Raw genomic sequence first — 18,186 nt, 5'->3', positions numbered from 1 at the left:
CACTTCAGTGTTTGTGCCCTTCCATTCTTCTACCTTGGAGTTCACAACATTGTTTACACGACTGACTTCATCAAGTAACTCATCTTCATCAATGATACTGAATATGTTGCTATAAACATCGCTGATAGTTTTTAGGCTGCTTTGAACTTCAGCCCAAGTTGGGGGAGTTTGCAACTTAATCCGACAAAATGCTTATATTGGTTGGAAATGGTGAGTCCATTTACTTACATATTCAAAGGAAGTATTATAAAATAAATTTGTAGTTGTTAAATATTTCATAAAAGATGCTCTCATCTTTCAATTCTGAAATAATCAACATTTTAAGGTTTTAAATTCTCAGCTTTCCTACTTGTAATTTTCTGTCAGAGCAATTCCAGTTCTACCATTTCAGATGCCAAAATGTTTTCTTTTTCTGTTTCCATTGTTGTTGCTGAGAATATTTTCATCAGCTGGCCTTGAATGAAATGGAGCCAAAGGAATAATCGTTGATCTTTAAAAGTGATTTCAACAATGTAGGACATTTGCCTTGTGATGAAAGTAACTTCGAAGTCCATCATACATGTCAATAATTCTACTCACAGCCAGTACCGACAATAACCATCATAGATATGGTAATAAGCTTTTGGGCTTTTGCCAGGTCAAGAAAACAAGGTGAAATTTTTTACATTACGCAGAGAACTTTGCTCCGCGTCTTCAGAAAAAAATATCTGTTTTCGAGGAAGACTTCTCTTTTATGGAATTGTATGGAGACCACTATGAACAACATGAGCAGCACACCCATACTAAGAATGTTCATTTTTCCAGTCTTGAAAATACCTTGTTGGTGCCACCTCGTTTGTATCCACCAAAATTGGTGTTGCAGTTATCTGCGAAAAATGCAAGAATTTTTTCAGTCAGCTGGTGCTTTCACAAAATATCTATGTATGATATGGTTTGCAGGCAGTTCTGCTGTTTCTCCTGTTATGTTCTGGAACTTTGTCAGGATGAAGTACCTAATAAGGATGGGCACCAACTTCAGATGTCTATGGTTCCTGTTTTACTTACGGCAAGTGCATAGTTTGAACTGAGCTGACACATAGGCCTACTGATGAACAGTCAAACGAACACACATCTTCTTTCACTTAAATCTGGCATGTAGCTTAGTTGAGTTACGTTTTGTTTCACATTCCTTATCGCCTTGATTGCTTGTTTACATAATTCAGACAATTTCTTAAAACTAAATATTCAGCGACTTTAGGGAGACGTATCATCGGAAATCCTCACGACATATATAAACCACCAAAGGCCAGCATATACAATATGGTACCACAAGAAAACGTACGAATTCCTTTAAATTCCGTGCGAGCCGTGTAAACACTGTACGGAGAAAAGCCGGGCAGCTTCGCGGTTTTTTTTTTTCCACCAGTTCTTCCACAGTCCACAGCGGATTCTCATCTCGTAGGCTTCTGTGTTGAGACTTTTTACTTAATCACCTCCCCCAACTTTTATTAGCTTTGAAGTATTTCACTTGTTACTCAAGCGTTACAGCATCACCCACGTGTTGCTCACGGCTGGCAGCCATTATGAATATTGAACATGCATGCTATTGCAGCCAGTACTGCCAACAGTTTTTTTGGATCCATCTTCAACACCGTACAAATTATGCAAACTAAACAGCAATGGAACGAACTCGAACAAAGCTTAAAAGAACACATTGCAATAAGATATCAAACTCATGTTAAATAATTATTTATTTTGCTACATACACCACTGAGAACAATAACTATTCACAGCCATCTACGTATGAAATATAAAAGTTGGTAACGAACCCGAATAACATACAACTTGTGAAATGTTTTCCATATTTTTACAACGCAAAAATGTTTAATTGGTCAAGTCAGTTCACCAGAATATCTAACCAAACTGAGGTAAGCTACTGACTGCAGCAACAAGCAACAAACATAGGAACTATTTACTGCTGCGGTAGAAGTCTGGCTAACATCAAAGGGATCGCTTAGGTCTTGAGTTGACTCTTAGTATATACACAGACTGGCATTGGCATGCGTGCTTGATATAACAGTGCTACCAATCAATTTAGCATTTTCGACTTATCCCAAAGAGAGGGCTTTCACAAAGGTGGATGTTTTCTAATTCAAAAGGTAACAAATTATGTCCGAATATACTAGTGAAGTCATGCTATGAATTTAAGAAAGACAGGGACAAAATGGGATCAAGGTCTATGTAAACAGGCACAACGCGAGTCCTGTTAAGGTTTTGTCAGGACAACGGAACCAGAGGATTAAAAAAAAAAAAGAAAAGGGGGGACATCCGGTCACCCTATTATTCACCACACTGCATCACACACCTATCAAAACAAGTAATGCACCAACCATAATATAATAACAATACTACAAACAACTAAACAGGAAAAATAATCTCTCTCTCTCTCTCTCACAGGGCAAGATTCAAGCAACAATTGACATAGCAGAAGAATTCACTGTTATCGTTATAAAACAAGAGGGAATAAGTGAGAAATTCAGCATAGGTTGAATGGAAAACTGTATTTTTAATGTGGTCTCCTCTCACATGTTAAGTGAACTGGTCAGATAATTAACAGAAAATACCATTTTCAGTTTTAAAAACAAGTAAGTTGGCATTAAACATACATACCATTTGGTCTCTATCACACAAATGAGAAGAAAACTAAAATGAATAATTTTCTATATCAAGAATGACAAAAATTTACATTCAAAAGTTGCTCAAACATAATTCATAACCAAGAGAAGATTGAGATACAACATTCTCCATATGTTGTTCCCATGTTATCTCCTCTCACTAAAATAAGGAAATACTGTTTCTATGGGATATTCTTCTGTTCAGGGTTGTTTCCCATAAGATCTCATCCCAGTAAACACCTGCTGTAATTTCATTTTCTATGTAATAGCCCACTAGATTAAGTTTACTCCAGAATCTGAAAAGGTTTGAGTGCCAACACATCTGCAGAGCAAATATTTAACACAAGTACGTAATGGACTGAACAGGACTATTATAATTTAATTGATTTCTTAGTGAAGATGTGATATACAAATTATTCCTAATCACAGAAACTGAAAAGGGGGAAAATCCACATTTTTCAGAAAGAGCTTTTTACAGGGCCATCATCATTGTTCTGCTTGTCCAATATGATCTTGGATTTGGTTGTGAGTCATTGATCTCCGTCTCTGTCTGTCTTTACCCCATACTTCATCAAAGACATCTTGAAAGTTTGCCACTCTCTTCCTTAGGTGTTGTTCAATTTGTTTCTTCCATCATTTCTTGGGTCTACCTCTTGGTCTTTTCCCTCTAATCTCCAGTTCAAGCATCAGCTGAGCTGGTATGGTCATATGAAAAGAATGGGAGGAATGAGGATCCTGAAGTTGATACAAGATTATACCAATGGGCAATATGTGTTTAAAAATGCCATGAGACAACAGAAAATTAAGTAGCAGAAGTGCACACTGAAAGCTTGATCAGACAAAGCTGTTCTTGGCTTTATTAAGTATTCCCAATATTACGCCAAGTTGGCCTATAAAAATTAAATATGCTACAAAGGGAACTTACAATATTGTGGGTTGCCATTGCTTACTATGCCTTTTGATCTCTAAACCACTGGCAATGCAGAGTGCATTTTGGTACCATTTCTCATATCAGGGGTAGCCAACCATTTTAGATTTGAAAAAGTTTTATTTCAGAAATCACAAGTGGGCAACTAATAGCCTAATATTATAAGACACTTTGACAACCAGTCGAGATATGCCTAAAGTTTTATATAAGCTCCATTTGTGAATGGACATTAAAAACTGCATTAAAAATGGTAAACTTGTTTCGAGAGACAGCTGGAGCATGTACTCACTAGGTTGCTTCGTAGTCTGTACGTTGTGATACTTTTCAAAGCAATACCATTTGTGGTTCCATTCAATAGTCTTTCTAAGCAGAGTGTAGTATGAATGCTGTATTTGTACCATTCATATACTCATTGTTTTCAAGTATGGAAGGATTCCTCTTTACGGTTACTCCCCATTTATTGTTAGCCGTTAATCATTAGAAATATCTAATTCAATGTCGTTCGGTACCTATTATAACCGGTCTGTACATAATTAATCACAATTATACGCTGCACCATGTTGACACCAGCTCGGGTGCTCCAGGGAATAGCTCTACATATACGACATTGTTTTGTAAAAATACATTAAGGTTTAAAGAAAGAAAGATGCAGCAATAATTTATATTCCAAGACTACACCATTTGGAACTCATAATCTTGCCCACAATTTCATCAATAATCAAGAAAATACAAGGTGCATAAAAGCGAGAATTCTCACAGCCCGTCACCTACTATCAGCTGGAAACTGTCTGACTCGTTGGCTGAATGGTCAGCGTACTGGCCTTCGGTTCAGAGGGTCCCGGGTTTGATTCCCGGCCGAGTCGGGGATTTTTACCTTCATTGGTTAATTCCAATGGCCCGGAGGCTGGGTGTTTGTGCTGTCCCCAACATCCCTGCAACTGACACACCACACATAACACTATCCTCCACCACAATAACACGCAGTTACCTACACATGGCAGGTGCCGCCCACCCTCATTGGAAGGTCTGCCTTACAAGGGCTGCACTCGGCTAGTAATAGCAAAAAAAAAAAAAAACCAGCTGGAAACTACAAGAATTCTCAGTGCTCATCACCCATCAGTTAATGAATTTGCATATAAATGTTGAAATAGTTTGTTGTTATATAGGGCACGTTGCCATGTAGAATGATTCTCGGCGCATAAGAATACCCGTGTATATACGAAGTTTCCATGGCTACAAAGATCATACAATTAAAAAAAAAAATGCATGGACATTAAAATCTACGATCCCTCTACTTCATGACATGATTGAAAGTAGTTAAAATTATAGCCAAGAGATAGCACAACATGCTACGAACGATACCCGTGCATAAAAACGGAGATCTCCGAGGCCCGTCATCAACCGCTGGCTGCAGTACTATGGAGATCTCTGGGACCGGTCGTCAATGTATTAAATACTGCAGTAAAAAATGGTAAATCTAGATTTGTTTCCAGACACTTGACACATTAAATATTAAAAACACAATTACTATCTTCCTAATTTTGTCAAAAACAGTCCTTTGTTATCACTCTGACAGTCAGTTCAGTTATAGATAAATTCTTCATATTTCAAAAGTTACACTTCCTGATAGACATTAAACACTGCAGTAAAAATGACATGCCTAATTTTGTTTCAAGAGACAGCTGATTTGCTCCCAGATGCTTGACACTGTAATTTAACATGTTGCAAATCATACGACATAAGTGTTACTCTCATGCAGGAAATCAAGTGATCATCAGTAATTCTGTACCTCTCCTTATTTTTTATGGCATTCATTGTAGAGAATGTTGTTTTACACAGATATGTAGATCCGAGAAAAGCTGTTATAAATGCCACCGTTTGAATATTTGGATAGGATTCTTCAGTCAGTAATTCCTAAGGTGTGTTGCCATCAACAGCTCTTACTTTCAGGTAAATGTCACAGCACAACTTTACTACTTACTATTACTACTTTATTGGGATCTCCTTCCATTAATTCTGACATTTTAGCACAATAAAAAATACATGGACATTAAAATCTACGATCCCTCTACTTCATGACATGATTGAAAGTAGTTAAAATTATAGCCAAGAGATAACACAACAAGCTACAAACGATAACCGTGCATAAAAACGGAGATCTCCGAGGCCCGTCATCAACCGCTGGCCGCAGTACTACAGAGATCTCCGGGACCGGTCGTCAAATCATCCACGCATTCAGTTCCCAGTTCTTTAAATAGAAATGCCATGAAAGTTGCAATATCCTCTAACTGAAAGAACTCCATAAATCTTGTTTGAAATTCCAAGTGCAAATAATCTAGCTGTGTTCCAAATGCTTGAAACTGGAGGTTCTTTTACCTGTGCATTCATTGTCCATATAGCTTAAATTACCCTTCCTCAGATCAGTTGAAAAAATTGTAATCCTTTCCTTAAAAGTTTTGATTAGGCTCATAACTTCTATAAAAAATTTGTTCTTTTTCCTGCAATCTGACATTTACTTCATCGAGCGTTTCAGTAACATCACAAGGAAGAACTAGAAAAAATCCATAGGAAAGCAGCATGATTTTTTCTGGGTGACTTCTTACAAATGAGTGGTGTTATGAAAATGACATCAGTAGATGAATAAGCTTGAGGGAGTTTTTTTTAAATTAGAAAAGATCATAATATGAAAGTAAAGTCGGAATTCAACAGGACAAATTGGAGAAAACGTTTTTTATAAGAAGAGGAATTAGGAATTGGAATAATTCACCAAGCAAGAATTTTGATAAATTTCCAACCTCTTTGATATCATTTAAGAAAAAACTAGGTAGTAAACAATATGGAATTTGCGACGTGGGTAGCAGCCCTAAATAGAGATCAGTGGTGATTGATTGAATGAAGAAATTACAGCTTTACCAGCCACTGCTGGTCTTCTAACACACGATTACATTCTCCTCCCGATTTTAAAAACTCCTTAATTTCTGGAAGAAAATTCCTGAACCTTCCTGAGCCAATGTACCTCTGTATGCAAAAAAGGAGATCTCCATGTTCAGTTCTACATTCTTCAAGCAAAGCTCACATCTGGCATGAATCAAGTTGACAATTTTGAATGCTGGGATCATACCATCATCTGAACTCAGAATTTTTATGAATAATACAACTGTACGATATGAATGTAGGTATATCTTCATCATCCTTGCAGAGTGCAATGAAATCAATTTTATTTCCAGTCATACTGTAGCTGGAGCACCATCTGCTGTAATGGACACTAACTTGTGCATTGAAAATTCTGTCTTAGTGATATAATCTTTAAAAGTATTGTAAATGTCTTCACCTCTTGTTTGGCCATTCAAGGCAATAAATGTTAGCAGTTCTTCTATTAATGTAACATCAGGAAACACCATTCTTGCAAAAATTCCCAATTGTATTGTGTCAGTAAAATTAGTGGATTCATCAAACTGTAGACATAACAGCCCTGCGAGACTAAATTCCGGCACCTCGGCATCTCCAAAAACCGAACGAGTATTCGCGGGACATAAAGCCGATATCATTAACTGGAAGAAACATAAATCGCATATAATGGAGTGGGAGTAGCACCCCATTATATGTGAATTAGCTGTCAGTACATATCAATATGAAACTTAATACATATGAGAAACATAACTGTCGACAACTGATTTACCCAGTACACCTCTAGCCGAAGATCTTCCATCATCATAAATTGACACCACTGGTCAGGACCATCAGGAAGAATACAGAAGTAGTAGAAGTGAAGAACAAGCCAGTCTGTTCCAGCACAATCGGTTTCAGCAAGGGCAAGACAACCCCTTTTTCCTATGTTCCAAAGAAGAACAAGAGTGTAGTTGTTGTCAACAATGCATGACAATCCATACACAGATCCTAAAATTAGTGAAGCACAGAAGCTGAAGCAACATTTTTTAATAACAAGATTAAAACAGGTGTTGATGTAAATCAGATGAGCCAGAACTTTCTGGCGAGTTGTAGATCCAACCATTGGCCATGGACAATTATTTTTTCTTCCTGTTGAACATGGGTGCCCACTGGAGGCTGCAAGGAATCTGATTCCATAAGCTCCTACTTCAGAGGATGAAGGTGTTGAAATGGCCTGAGCTTCTTGCCATGCGCAGTCTTCACTCTTGCCACTTGCCATCAAATTCAGGATATGTTACCAAAATCAGACCAAGGGGCCAGTTGGTCCTCTTCACTCTGTCTGATTCCATCAACTTGATCTCTCCAACCAGTAACATCCCTTGCCTTTGCTTCCTCTGATGGACTAGCAAGGCTAAATATTCGCTGCAGAACTGCTGATGGAAATCCTCTCGTAGCTTTCGAAGGTATCTCAGCCTTCGGTTCATGCTGCTGACATATCCAAACCCAAGACCTCAAGAGTCAGGTAGACCCTGCACAAACATGGCAAATGTTAACCGCTTCAGAGACTCGGGTGTGTCTACCACATAGATTAAAGGCCGAGAGTTCAATGTTGCCTCAATGTCACACAGGATGGTTAGAAGCTCTTCAGAAATTAGAAGTTCCTTAACCAATTGGCCCAGCCTCTCCAACCATAGTGCTACAGGGGGGATTGAAGACCCATTTGATTTTTTCCACACTAAACATTGCTATTATTTCCTCTCAAGTCTGGAAAGGCTATAGTTTGTGCCCAGAAAATTAGTGCCATTATCAGTGTATATGATGTACAGTGCACTCTCCCTCTTCGTACAATAAATCTTCTTTGTGATATCATGAAACATTCTGAAGAGAGGGACTTGGCAAACTTGAGATGTACAGCATGGCACACAGCACTTGTGAAAAGTACTATCCATGCATACCTTTTCTCCTGATTAAAGTCCCCAAAAAGTACTTGGCAGTCACTGCTTCCTAAGAGTAAGCACTGCATAATATTCATTAGGACGTTTTGGTCACCTAGACCAGCTTCATGTAAGACTGCAGGCCAGCATTATTAAAAGATGATGTATCCAAATAGAAAAAGTATTTCCAAACTTTTGAGTGCTTGCTTAGTTGAATCTGATTATTATAAAATATATGAATTTTCCAATTCATAAACTCAGTTCTTCAGAGTAATGTTCTCCAAATTTCTAAAAGTATACAAAGGAACAAACCAAAATGGAAGGTTCAGCACTACAACCTGCATCCTGATAATTTCTACATGGGTGTATCTTATACCAGAAATGCCTTCATGGACAAATTCTTAATTTTTAACTCATTACCGGTACATGATGTCAGACAGAATAGCAGCAGAATTTTTAAAATTATTTAAAAATGTAGAAAGAGTTTTTATTGTAGATGGTTGGTTTTGGACATGACCAGGATATTACACTCTCTCAAAATATACAGTAAAATAGTAAAGTGGTGGTTATTATTCTTTTTTAATACTGTTCCAAAAAGAATCACAAAGAAAACTCTGAATATCAATATCTTATTAGCAATATGCCTGCATATTACTAATAGATAATAATTATGAGAAAAACAACTTTTTAGTATGAGCAGCAGTATAGATTAACTCTCAGTAAGTGTAACAAAAGTTTAAAATTGAACAATAGAAACTATTTAAATATATCAAAGATAATAAACTATGCCTGAGGAAATAGAGAAAAGAAAAACAAAGAAAACCACAAACAAAGGGTTCTGTGAGCAGAGAGAGCAACAGAAAGGAGAGACCAGGACAACTTCACATCTTCATACACTGCCATCTTTGTAACCGTGGGGCTATTCCTGAGAATTCTGTTTCTTGAGGAGGAGAGTGTAGGATTATAAGAAAGCAGGAAAAATTGCACTGGACAGAAAGGCAATCAGAAAAATATGTTACCGGTAATACAGGTCTTAGAGGACAAGGAGGACAGGGTAAGTACAGATAAATTGGCCGTGCGGTTAGGGGCATACGGCTGTGAGCTTGCACCCGGGAGATAGTGGGTTCGAATCCCACAGTCGACACCCCTGAAGATTGTTTTCCGTGGTTTTCCATTTTCACACCAGGCTGCACCTTAATTAAGGCCACGGTCGCTTCCTTCCAATTCCTAGGCCTTTCCTATCCCATCGTAGCCATAACACCTATTAGATCTGGGAGAACTGGGATTGATGGGGGCAAGCTCATCTATGAAGACAGCAGTGTATGAAAATGTGGAGTTTGTTCTTGTACTTGAGTGCTTTTATTTCTGTTTGTTGCCCTTCCCCTGGTCACGGACTCCATGGTAGTCTGTCAGTTTATATTGTGCGTGTTCCTATTCTCTCTCCTAGTTTCCCATTATTGATGATTGTTATTTGTATACTTGTGTGCACTGTTTCTATTAATTATAAGTTTTTTTTAAAAAAAGTGACAATGTATAAAATTCTGAACATACAGATTAACAGGTAAAATTATAGGAACACAACAAAAAATACAAGCAAGTGACATTCTCTTTTGACCACCGTCCCCTTCATCTTAATCTGTCTTACTGTATGGCCACAAAAATGGATACTTCTCTCACCTCTGCACTATAGTTTAAGAAATCCAATTTAAATATTGTAGATAATTTATATTCAACTGCACATATCTATTGAAACTTCAATGAAAGGCAAGTAGTGATTCCTTTCAAGCAGATAATACTTATCAAATTTGCATACAAAAACTTATCCCATAATATGAAATATGAGGACAATGAGATCTAGTAACTGTTAAATTCAGTTTATGAGGAATGCGATAATCCCTTCCAGCAATTCCCTGACCAACGACTGAATAAGACCTGAGACAAGCAAGTACCTTATTCTCAGGTACATCATACCACCAAAGGAGTGCACACACTACTGTATTATGGAATGGTATCAAACCAGCTCCTATAGAATAAAAAAAAGATAAAACATTTGAATTATTACATCACATGATTGATGACTGAGGGATAACAGTGAATTGTTTACAGTGTAATGGGAATAAGTATGTTTAACCAAAGACAAAGAAATGCAAGGAAGACTAAATAAGAATTTTTATATGTCCCAGCAAGTCATTGAGTATTAATAGCTGAAGTTCATATTCACACTACTCCCCCAGTGTTATCAATCAGATGTTTTTAAAGCACAATCTGACTGTCGCTTGAGTAAAATTTAATGATGCATTAAATAATACTCAGCAATTTAACAACCCAACAGAATACCTGTCTTCACATGCTACAGTAACAGCATTACCTACTTCCATTCCAGAATGATGAATGAAATACCTTTATAAAGTCAGTCACAATTATAAAAGCACCAGAACCAACAGAGTTTCCTCTTTATCACAAAATTACTTGTTAAATAAAACTGTTATACTGATTTTAAACTTAAAGTACAAATGCAACTGGTATAACATGGCAAATTCTTTGAGTTAATTAGCATTAATCAAATTAAAACTTAACATAGTTAACAAGTACCATTTACATTAATTAGCTCATTTTGACAGATGATAGCATTTTAATCTTATTAAGTCTAAAAAACTGTATTTTTAGTACAATGAATACTATTCTGTCTTTAGTAACAGTGAAATATTTCAAGTTCTAATACTATCGACATTTATCAGTCTGTCAGTTGGCATTAATGGAATAGGTTAACGAATAGGCACTGTGGTGAGGAGTGTTTCATTACTAGCATCAGTAGCATCCATCCATCCAATCAACTTTCGTCGTTGGTTGAGCAGAATATGTAGATCTATACAACAGAAAAAGAATTACATGATTACAAATGGATGAGAGCGCGCTCTTAAAAAATACAAGCAGCCATAATGCAGGAAAGGTTATATAAGAATGCAGTGATAATCTGTTAACAAGTATGGAAAAATGTTGTAAAAATACAAATACAAGGTCTATTTCTATTATTTCTTCCTCACCACAAAATTACTTGTTTAACAAAATGTTATATTATCCATTTTTGAGAAAGTGTCTGGTAAAATATTTTGAGTAAACCAACCATCTCAAAAATGCATTGTACCGTCTTTAGATCCTACTATTTGTAATGTGTATTCATTATTATTATTATTAGCTGCTTTATTGCCCCACTTAACTATGAAAAGTTATAAAAATATCAAGTCCACCTTACAAGGAAACTGTCAATATGGTCATATCAAAACCAACAATTAAATTTCGCTGAGAGGATGAGGGGACCATTAGAAAGCTGCTGCTGCTGCTGCTGCTGATGATGATGCTTATTTAAAGAGGCCTAACATTTAGGTCATCGGCCCCTAATGGTAACGAGGTGGAACAAAAGACATGATAATTAAAATTTTAAAATGTATCCACTGACTAGAATTTAAAACATGAAAAAAATGATTATGAATTTAAAATAATCAGTGCATCTAATTTGCAATGCCTTATTTTCATATAAAATGACAGAAAACATAGATTAAGGTAGAATAAGCCATTGCCATGAAATGCAGTAATATATACAGTTGAACCTGCTTTATACATAACTCTGTTCTGCGTAATTCGTATTTGTACGTAATTTGCTTCAGGTCCCGGCAAAATGTAATTTTAAAGCGTGTTAATTAAACCTTAGTTATACGTAATCCGTTTATACGTAATTCGCTGTTATACGTATTAAGTGTCAGTTAAATATAACTGAGTTGTGCGTAATTGTAATGAGCACGTGCTTTCTTAAAAGAAAGTACCGTATTTACGAAGTTTCCTCTTTGTCGGCGTAGGTTGAAGTAGAGCGGTCGGGTTTCGGTGCTGAAACGGAAGACAAAGTCGCTGAGCGACATTGTTGACCCTTACTTATTGGCGGCGTAACACAGGCCAACCGAGCGAGTCCCCTTCGCTCTCTATCTCGCTCCTCCTTTACCTTCGTCGTTTTTGACACGCCGCCAAAGATTAAGATACATTATAAGCAAAGTGGGCACTTTCGGTGTGGAAACAGTAGAAAATACAGTAAATTTGATTGAATATCAGAATTTCTTTCGTGGGAACAACAGAGAAGTAAAATGTCCACGGTGCCGGTATCTGGTGTTTACTGTTGAACAGTAGTTTTGTCATTCAGTTGCTTTCGATTAGCCATGGAGAACAGTAAAAAGGAAAAGTTATACCCTAGATGAAAAAAGTAAAATTTATACGAGAAGTGTACGCTAATCCACACAAAACAAAAACTGAAATTGATTCAGACTTATGGATTGCTTATACCACGCTATGTACAGTCATCAGGAAAAGAAACGCTATTTTGGATTTCTTAAAACTGGGTTGAAAATCAGCAAAGCGCAGCCATCAGCAAGAAGGAAGGTACGTAGAATTGTTAAAACACTTTTCACATGGTTCCAGCAAAAGCGGGCTGCAGCTCTACTAATTAGTGGAGACATGCTGAAGGCAATAGCTACAGATTTAACTAAAATGATGAGTATCACTGCTGATTTCAATGCTTCATCAGGATGGTTGCAAGGTTTTAAAGATCGTCATGGAATCACAGGGAGAACAATTTGCGGTGACTCAAAAAATGTGGACGACGTTACAGTGCAACACTGGAAAGAAGAGATTCTGCCGGGTATCGTAAGCGATGATCAGCCTCCAAGCATCTACAACTGTGATGAGACGGGCCTATTCTACAATCCCCTTCCTAATAAAACAATAGCTTAAAAAGGTGACTCATGCCATGAAGGGAAGAAAAGTAAAATTCGTGTAACAGTACTTCTCGCCACCAATGTAGATGGATCTAACAAACTTCCTCCACTTGTGAAAGGAACATTGAAGAATCCGAGGCGTTTTAAGGGTGCGAAAACAAAACCTATGGAATATGAATCCAACAGAAATGCTTGGATGACTATGCTTCTAATGGAACAGTGATTGAAAAAACTGGACATTAAAATGAAAAATAAACAGAAGAAAATCCTTCTTCTTATGGATCGATGTGCACCACATCCATCTCAAATCGTTCTGGAGAATATCCAAGTGGAATTTTCCCCTGCTAACTGTACCAGCGTTCTACAACCGCTTGATTTGGGCATCATTGCAAATTTCAATGTGCATTATAGAAAAATGCTGGTTCAACATTTATTAACACTGAGTGATGGAGGAAAAGAATCTCTCTCCAGTAATTTGCTACAAGCCATGGACTTAATATTTGAAAAATGAAATTATTCTCTCTTGAAACGTTTAAATCCAAGAAGTTTACAAATTCTAACAAACTGATGAAATTCTAGCTAATATCTTTATGGATGATTTAGAAAATAACAAAATAATAATACAGTATCAACGGTCTTCAATTATGGTTAAGGTATATTGATGACACTTTTGCCATTATAGATACACAGAAAAATGATAGTCACAGCGTGCTAACATCCCTTAATGAGCTTGACAATGATGTCAAATTCACTAAGGAAGACGAGATCAATGCTTCTCTAAACTTCTTTGATTTAAACATTTCAAGAGAGAATAATTTCATTTCTCAAATATATAGAAAGCCTTCTTGTGCCCCCAATTACTATAAGAAACTATTCCTTACATGTGCAATCTCATAAACAGGCTGCATTTTTTAGTCTTGTCTATAGAGCATTAAAATACCCACTCACAACTGAAAATAGCAAAAAAGAACTAAACTATATCAAGGATTTGGCCAGAATTAATGGCTATAATCCCTTGATGATTAATAAAATCATCAACGAGATAAAATTAAAAACCGCAACCAAGTTGATTCCGGACAAGCCTAAAAAAACAAAATATGCTACCTTTACCTACACGAACCGAGGCCTATTTCAAGTTACTAACCCTCCAAAGAAATACGATATCAATATCGCTTATAGAACCCGATACATGAACCGTAATATATTCTTCAATTCAAATATAATTAACATTAATCACAAATTTGTAATATCTGAGGAGCAGAGAAAAATAAGGAGTGAACGAATGAAGAAGTTCTGGGAAGAGAAAAGAAGAAGACTGGCCAGAAAGCATTAAGTTTCATGCGGTCCACAGTTGGCCAAATTCGGAAGCAAGAAAAGAAAATTCTCGAACTCTGGTATCTATAGGCTTAAATGCACCCATTGAGGGTTTTCTTATATCGGACAGACTGGACGTAGCTTTTTGACCAGATACCTTGAACACTACAATGCTTCAAAACATAAGAAGTATTCCGCCATGAGCACCCACATGGAAGAAACTGGTCACAGTTTTAAGACAATTGAAAAAGACCTTCAAATCTTAAAATACGTCAATAAGAGTAAACTTATGACAGAGTTTGAGAACATTTACATATTCTTTGACCAGCATTTTAACGGAAATCATAAATGATACTTCAGAAATTAAAAGTCCAATAATCGAAAAAATTCCAGAACTACTCTCTCTTTTCAATATAAATAATAATAACTTTATGAGAATTTTCAATTATACAACCGCTAATAATATTTCCTCTGTAACAACAGCTACTGCTCTACCATCCTTTCATGCGACACCCCCTCCACGAACATCCGACCCGCCTAACGAATCGGTCACCCCTCCTCCTCACATGACTCACTCCCCGCCTCTACGTATACGTACGTACAACACTAGAAGCAATAATAAATCTACTCGCCAGTTTGCTTCACGCAGCCAACGCTAGCGGACACCTCACATTAGTCCCAAGGGTAAGCCTCCTCTTTCAAACTTTTTTTCTTTCTTTTCTCCTTCGTTTTCATTTATAACATAACTTCATTTCCCCTCTTTTTCTTTTCATTTCAGATTCCAAACTCCAATTTGTGCTACAATCTGCTCTATTCATCTAAGAATTGCTAGAACTCTCCTTATATTCAAGATCGTCGTTACTCTTTAATGAGTCCATTATTGCTGTTCTATGTTACATACGATTTTAGTTTTACTGCTAGCGCGTGAATATGGACTAGTTAACTTGTATTTACTTCTGGCATCGAGATCATCTCTCCTACAGAATTTGCAACTATTGGAGATCACGTCATATCAACTTTAGTTTTGTCGTTATGCACCTTTTGACTGGTTCAATTTGGACTCTTACTATTCAATGAACTCTATTTCAACTCTTGTTTTTGCATAACTGAAGGAACTCCATCCTTAATAATTAATCCACACTTCATGCATTGACGTATATTTTAATGTCCACAATATCTATTTTTTACTTTAACAACCCATGATTGTTTTTAACTTCACACACTGCCATTGTTCAATGTATTCCACAACAAATTCTTGCTGTTAATCTGTACATATTGTTACAATCTAAGTCTAATGTTATATTATTACTTTTTATTACGACATTGTTATTCTTTTAACATGAGTACACAATTTTGATCATTTTAAGCTCAGAGCCCTGACCTAGTCTTTGTACATTAACGGCTGATGATGTTCGCCATGCTGAACGAAAAAAAAAACATGTCCCATTATTTAAGACACCTCATGATTATTTTATAATTCAATGAGTGTATTGAGTAGGTGGTTGTAAATAAAAGAATTTTACAAATGAAGGGCTTAGTGGAAAAGGGGGGTAACCCTCCAAAGTGTACTTTTGAGATATTTAGCATTTTATTAGATTGCCTGTAACTTTATCAAAACAATAAGAATCAGAAAATGTTTTAAGGATTGAGTGATGTAGGTACTGTATTAACTTCCTGCAAATGTGGGGCTGAATACGTTGATTTTTATTGTAAAAAACGTTCACTTGACTACTGACATGTAGATGATATTGTAGATAAAACACAGATTTTCAAATACAGCCTCATGAACATTAAACACCCTAAATAACATCAAGCTCATTGGTTTCTTCTATTTCATTTTCATTGTCTGATTTCAAATTCTGATAAAAGCCATGGAGTACGGGAGGCACAAAATTCAACATGGACATTATATCACGCAGTTTAGCCGCTTTGATGGGCCTACCATTAGGATACTTTGGTTCCAGAACAGTGTCATTTTCTGTGCCCTTCCCTTACCCTTCTGCAGACTTATGGTAGTATATTGGCCTATATCACTGTATGTGAACCGTACATGCACTTTATGCCCTCCCTGGAACCTCATAACAGATGCCTCTCGGAAGTCCACGCTTATGCCAGAAGGGGTTTTGTTTCTTTTTCTTAGCTTCTTTGTTAATGGAGTTAAACTAACAAAATCCTCTTTCTGCATTTCCACTACAGTGAACGGTTTCTTTTTCCTTGCATTTTGGATCAGGTTCACCCATTCTTGAGAGGAGTAAACGTATTGGGTACGTCGCTTTAACTTTTCAATGATGCCAAAATCTGCATCCCAAGGCAAATATGTATGGCTAGGCACCAAAAATCTATGTTCTATGCTCTCAAACCAGCCCATTTCAATCATGTAGATCCACACACACATAATGGGAAAATTATTTTGTCCCACACAAGAATCACTATAAACAATAAGGTGTTTCATGTTTCCTCTGATTTTGGGGATAATTTGAAGCAAAACTAACTATTTTATCCGCTCCACGTCCTGCCATACACTCTGGCCAAACAACCAAAAAGATAAGCATTTTGGATATTTCGATCTCCTAATTTATAAAAAGCATTAAAAAGTTCTTTCTTCCTGTCTTCTGCAATATCCTTGTAGCCACACCATTCTGTTTTACAGCACTGGATACTGGTACACACTTCAGCAGGTATAAACTCCCATCCGTGTGCAATATATTCTTCTCCACCGTTACATGCCTTCTTCCTGCTATTATCTTCCCATTTTTCTGGATTTCTCTTCCTCTTTATTGCTTTTAATTTCTATATTTTCTTCATTTATAAACAAACCACTACTTTCTGCATGAGTCATATTGATTACAAGCCCAGGTTTGCAACCTGCTCTCCCATTGGTTGGTTAGGTAATCATTTAGCCAGTCGGAACCCAGGCATCAGAGAAATTTGGGATACCTCCTTATTCCATTCAGAAGTGTGAGACTGCTCTGTAAGGCCTGTTATATTATCCTCTTTAGTACTGACATGGAGCAATCCTGCACTCTGATAGTTCAATAAACAGATGCCAGATGGACTCAGCTCACATAATATGCACTTAGCTCAATTTTCACCAAAAGGAGGGATACCCCCCTTTTCCACTAAGCCCTTCAATTTTAATATATTATCTTTAATATGGTTCTATTATGAGATTAATTACATGTAACCTTGATATATTATGCGTAAGATATCTGAATTCAGAGCCCAAGATGGTTTAAAAGCAATAGATGATCCTTGCTAGAATTTACCAGCCTTTTCAGCTAAGCACGGAAAATTAGCTCGAAATGTTAATTTACTATCTATTATGACTCCCAAGTAAGGTATTTTGTCTGCAAATGTTAATTGTTTTGAGTTCAATCTGATCTTTGGTCTCTTTACTTTTCTTTTTCTTGTTAACAGTGCAGTAGTTTTGTTAGGATTAAATTGTAATTTGTTATCACATCCCCACAGTTTCTTTATAGAGTTCATCTGATTTTATCAGCGCCACATCTAGTTTGTTCCATCATTTTCTACTTCAGCTGTCCTTCCCAGATTAATTTATTTACCCTTTGTTGGTCATGCTTTCTGTCATTGGTATTTCCTTCCCAATTAATAACTAGCAAACTGAGATCACCTGCTACAAACACATTTCTTTCTGTGTTGTTCCCACACAGCTGATTATCTTATCAAATAATTCTGCTTTTGCATGA

The 18,186-nt window shown here is 36.7% G+C and overlaps 1 protein-coding gene across 2 annotated transcripts in view; it reads right to left on the bottom strand.

Annotated features, from left to right (window-relative positions):
• Positions 1 to 8,266: 8,266 nt before the first annotated feature.
• LOC136867275 (SLAIN motif-containing protein 2) overlaps positions 8,267 to 18,186 on the bottom strand; it is a 193,504-nt gene continuing 183,584 nt past the window's right edge. For both annotated transcript variants that reach the window (XM_067144424.2, XM_067144425.2), the window contains exon 9: positions 8,267 to 11,271. In XM_067144424.2, the coding sequence (XP_067000525.1) occupies positions 11,214 to 11,271 (58 nt within the window). In that variant the 3' untranslated portion in view covers positions 8,267 to 11,213. The remainder of the gene's footprint in view (positions 11,272 to 18,186) is intronic.

The sequence above is a fragment of the Anabrus simplex genome, chromosome 3 (genome assembly GCF_040414725.1).
Source record: "Anabrus simplex isolate iqAnaSimp1 chromosome 3, ASM4041472v1, whole genome shotgun sequence".
NCBI lineage: Eukaryota > Metazoa > Arthropoda > Insecta > Orthoptera > Tettigoniidae > Anabrus > Anabrus simplex.
Note: the sequence above shows the minus strand (reverse complement) of the source record. Positions and strands in the feature narration are given on the sequence as shown.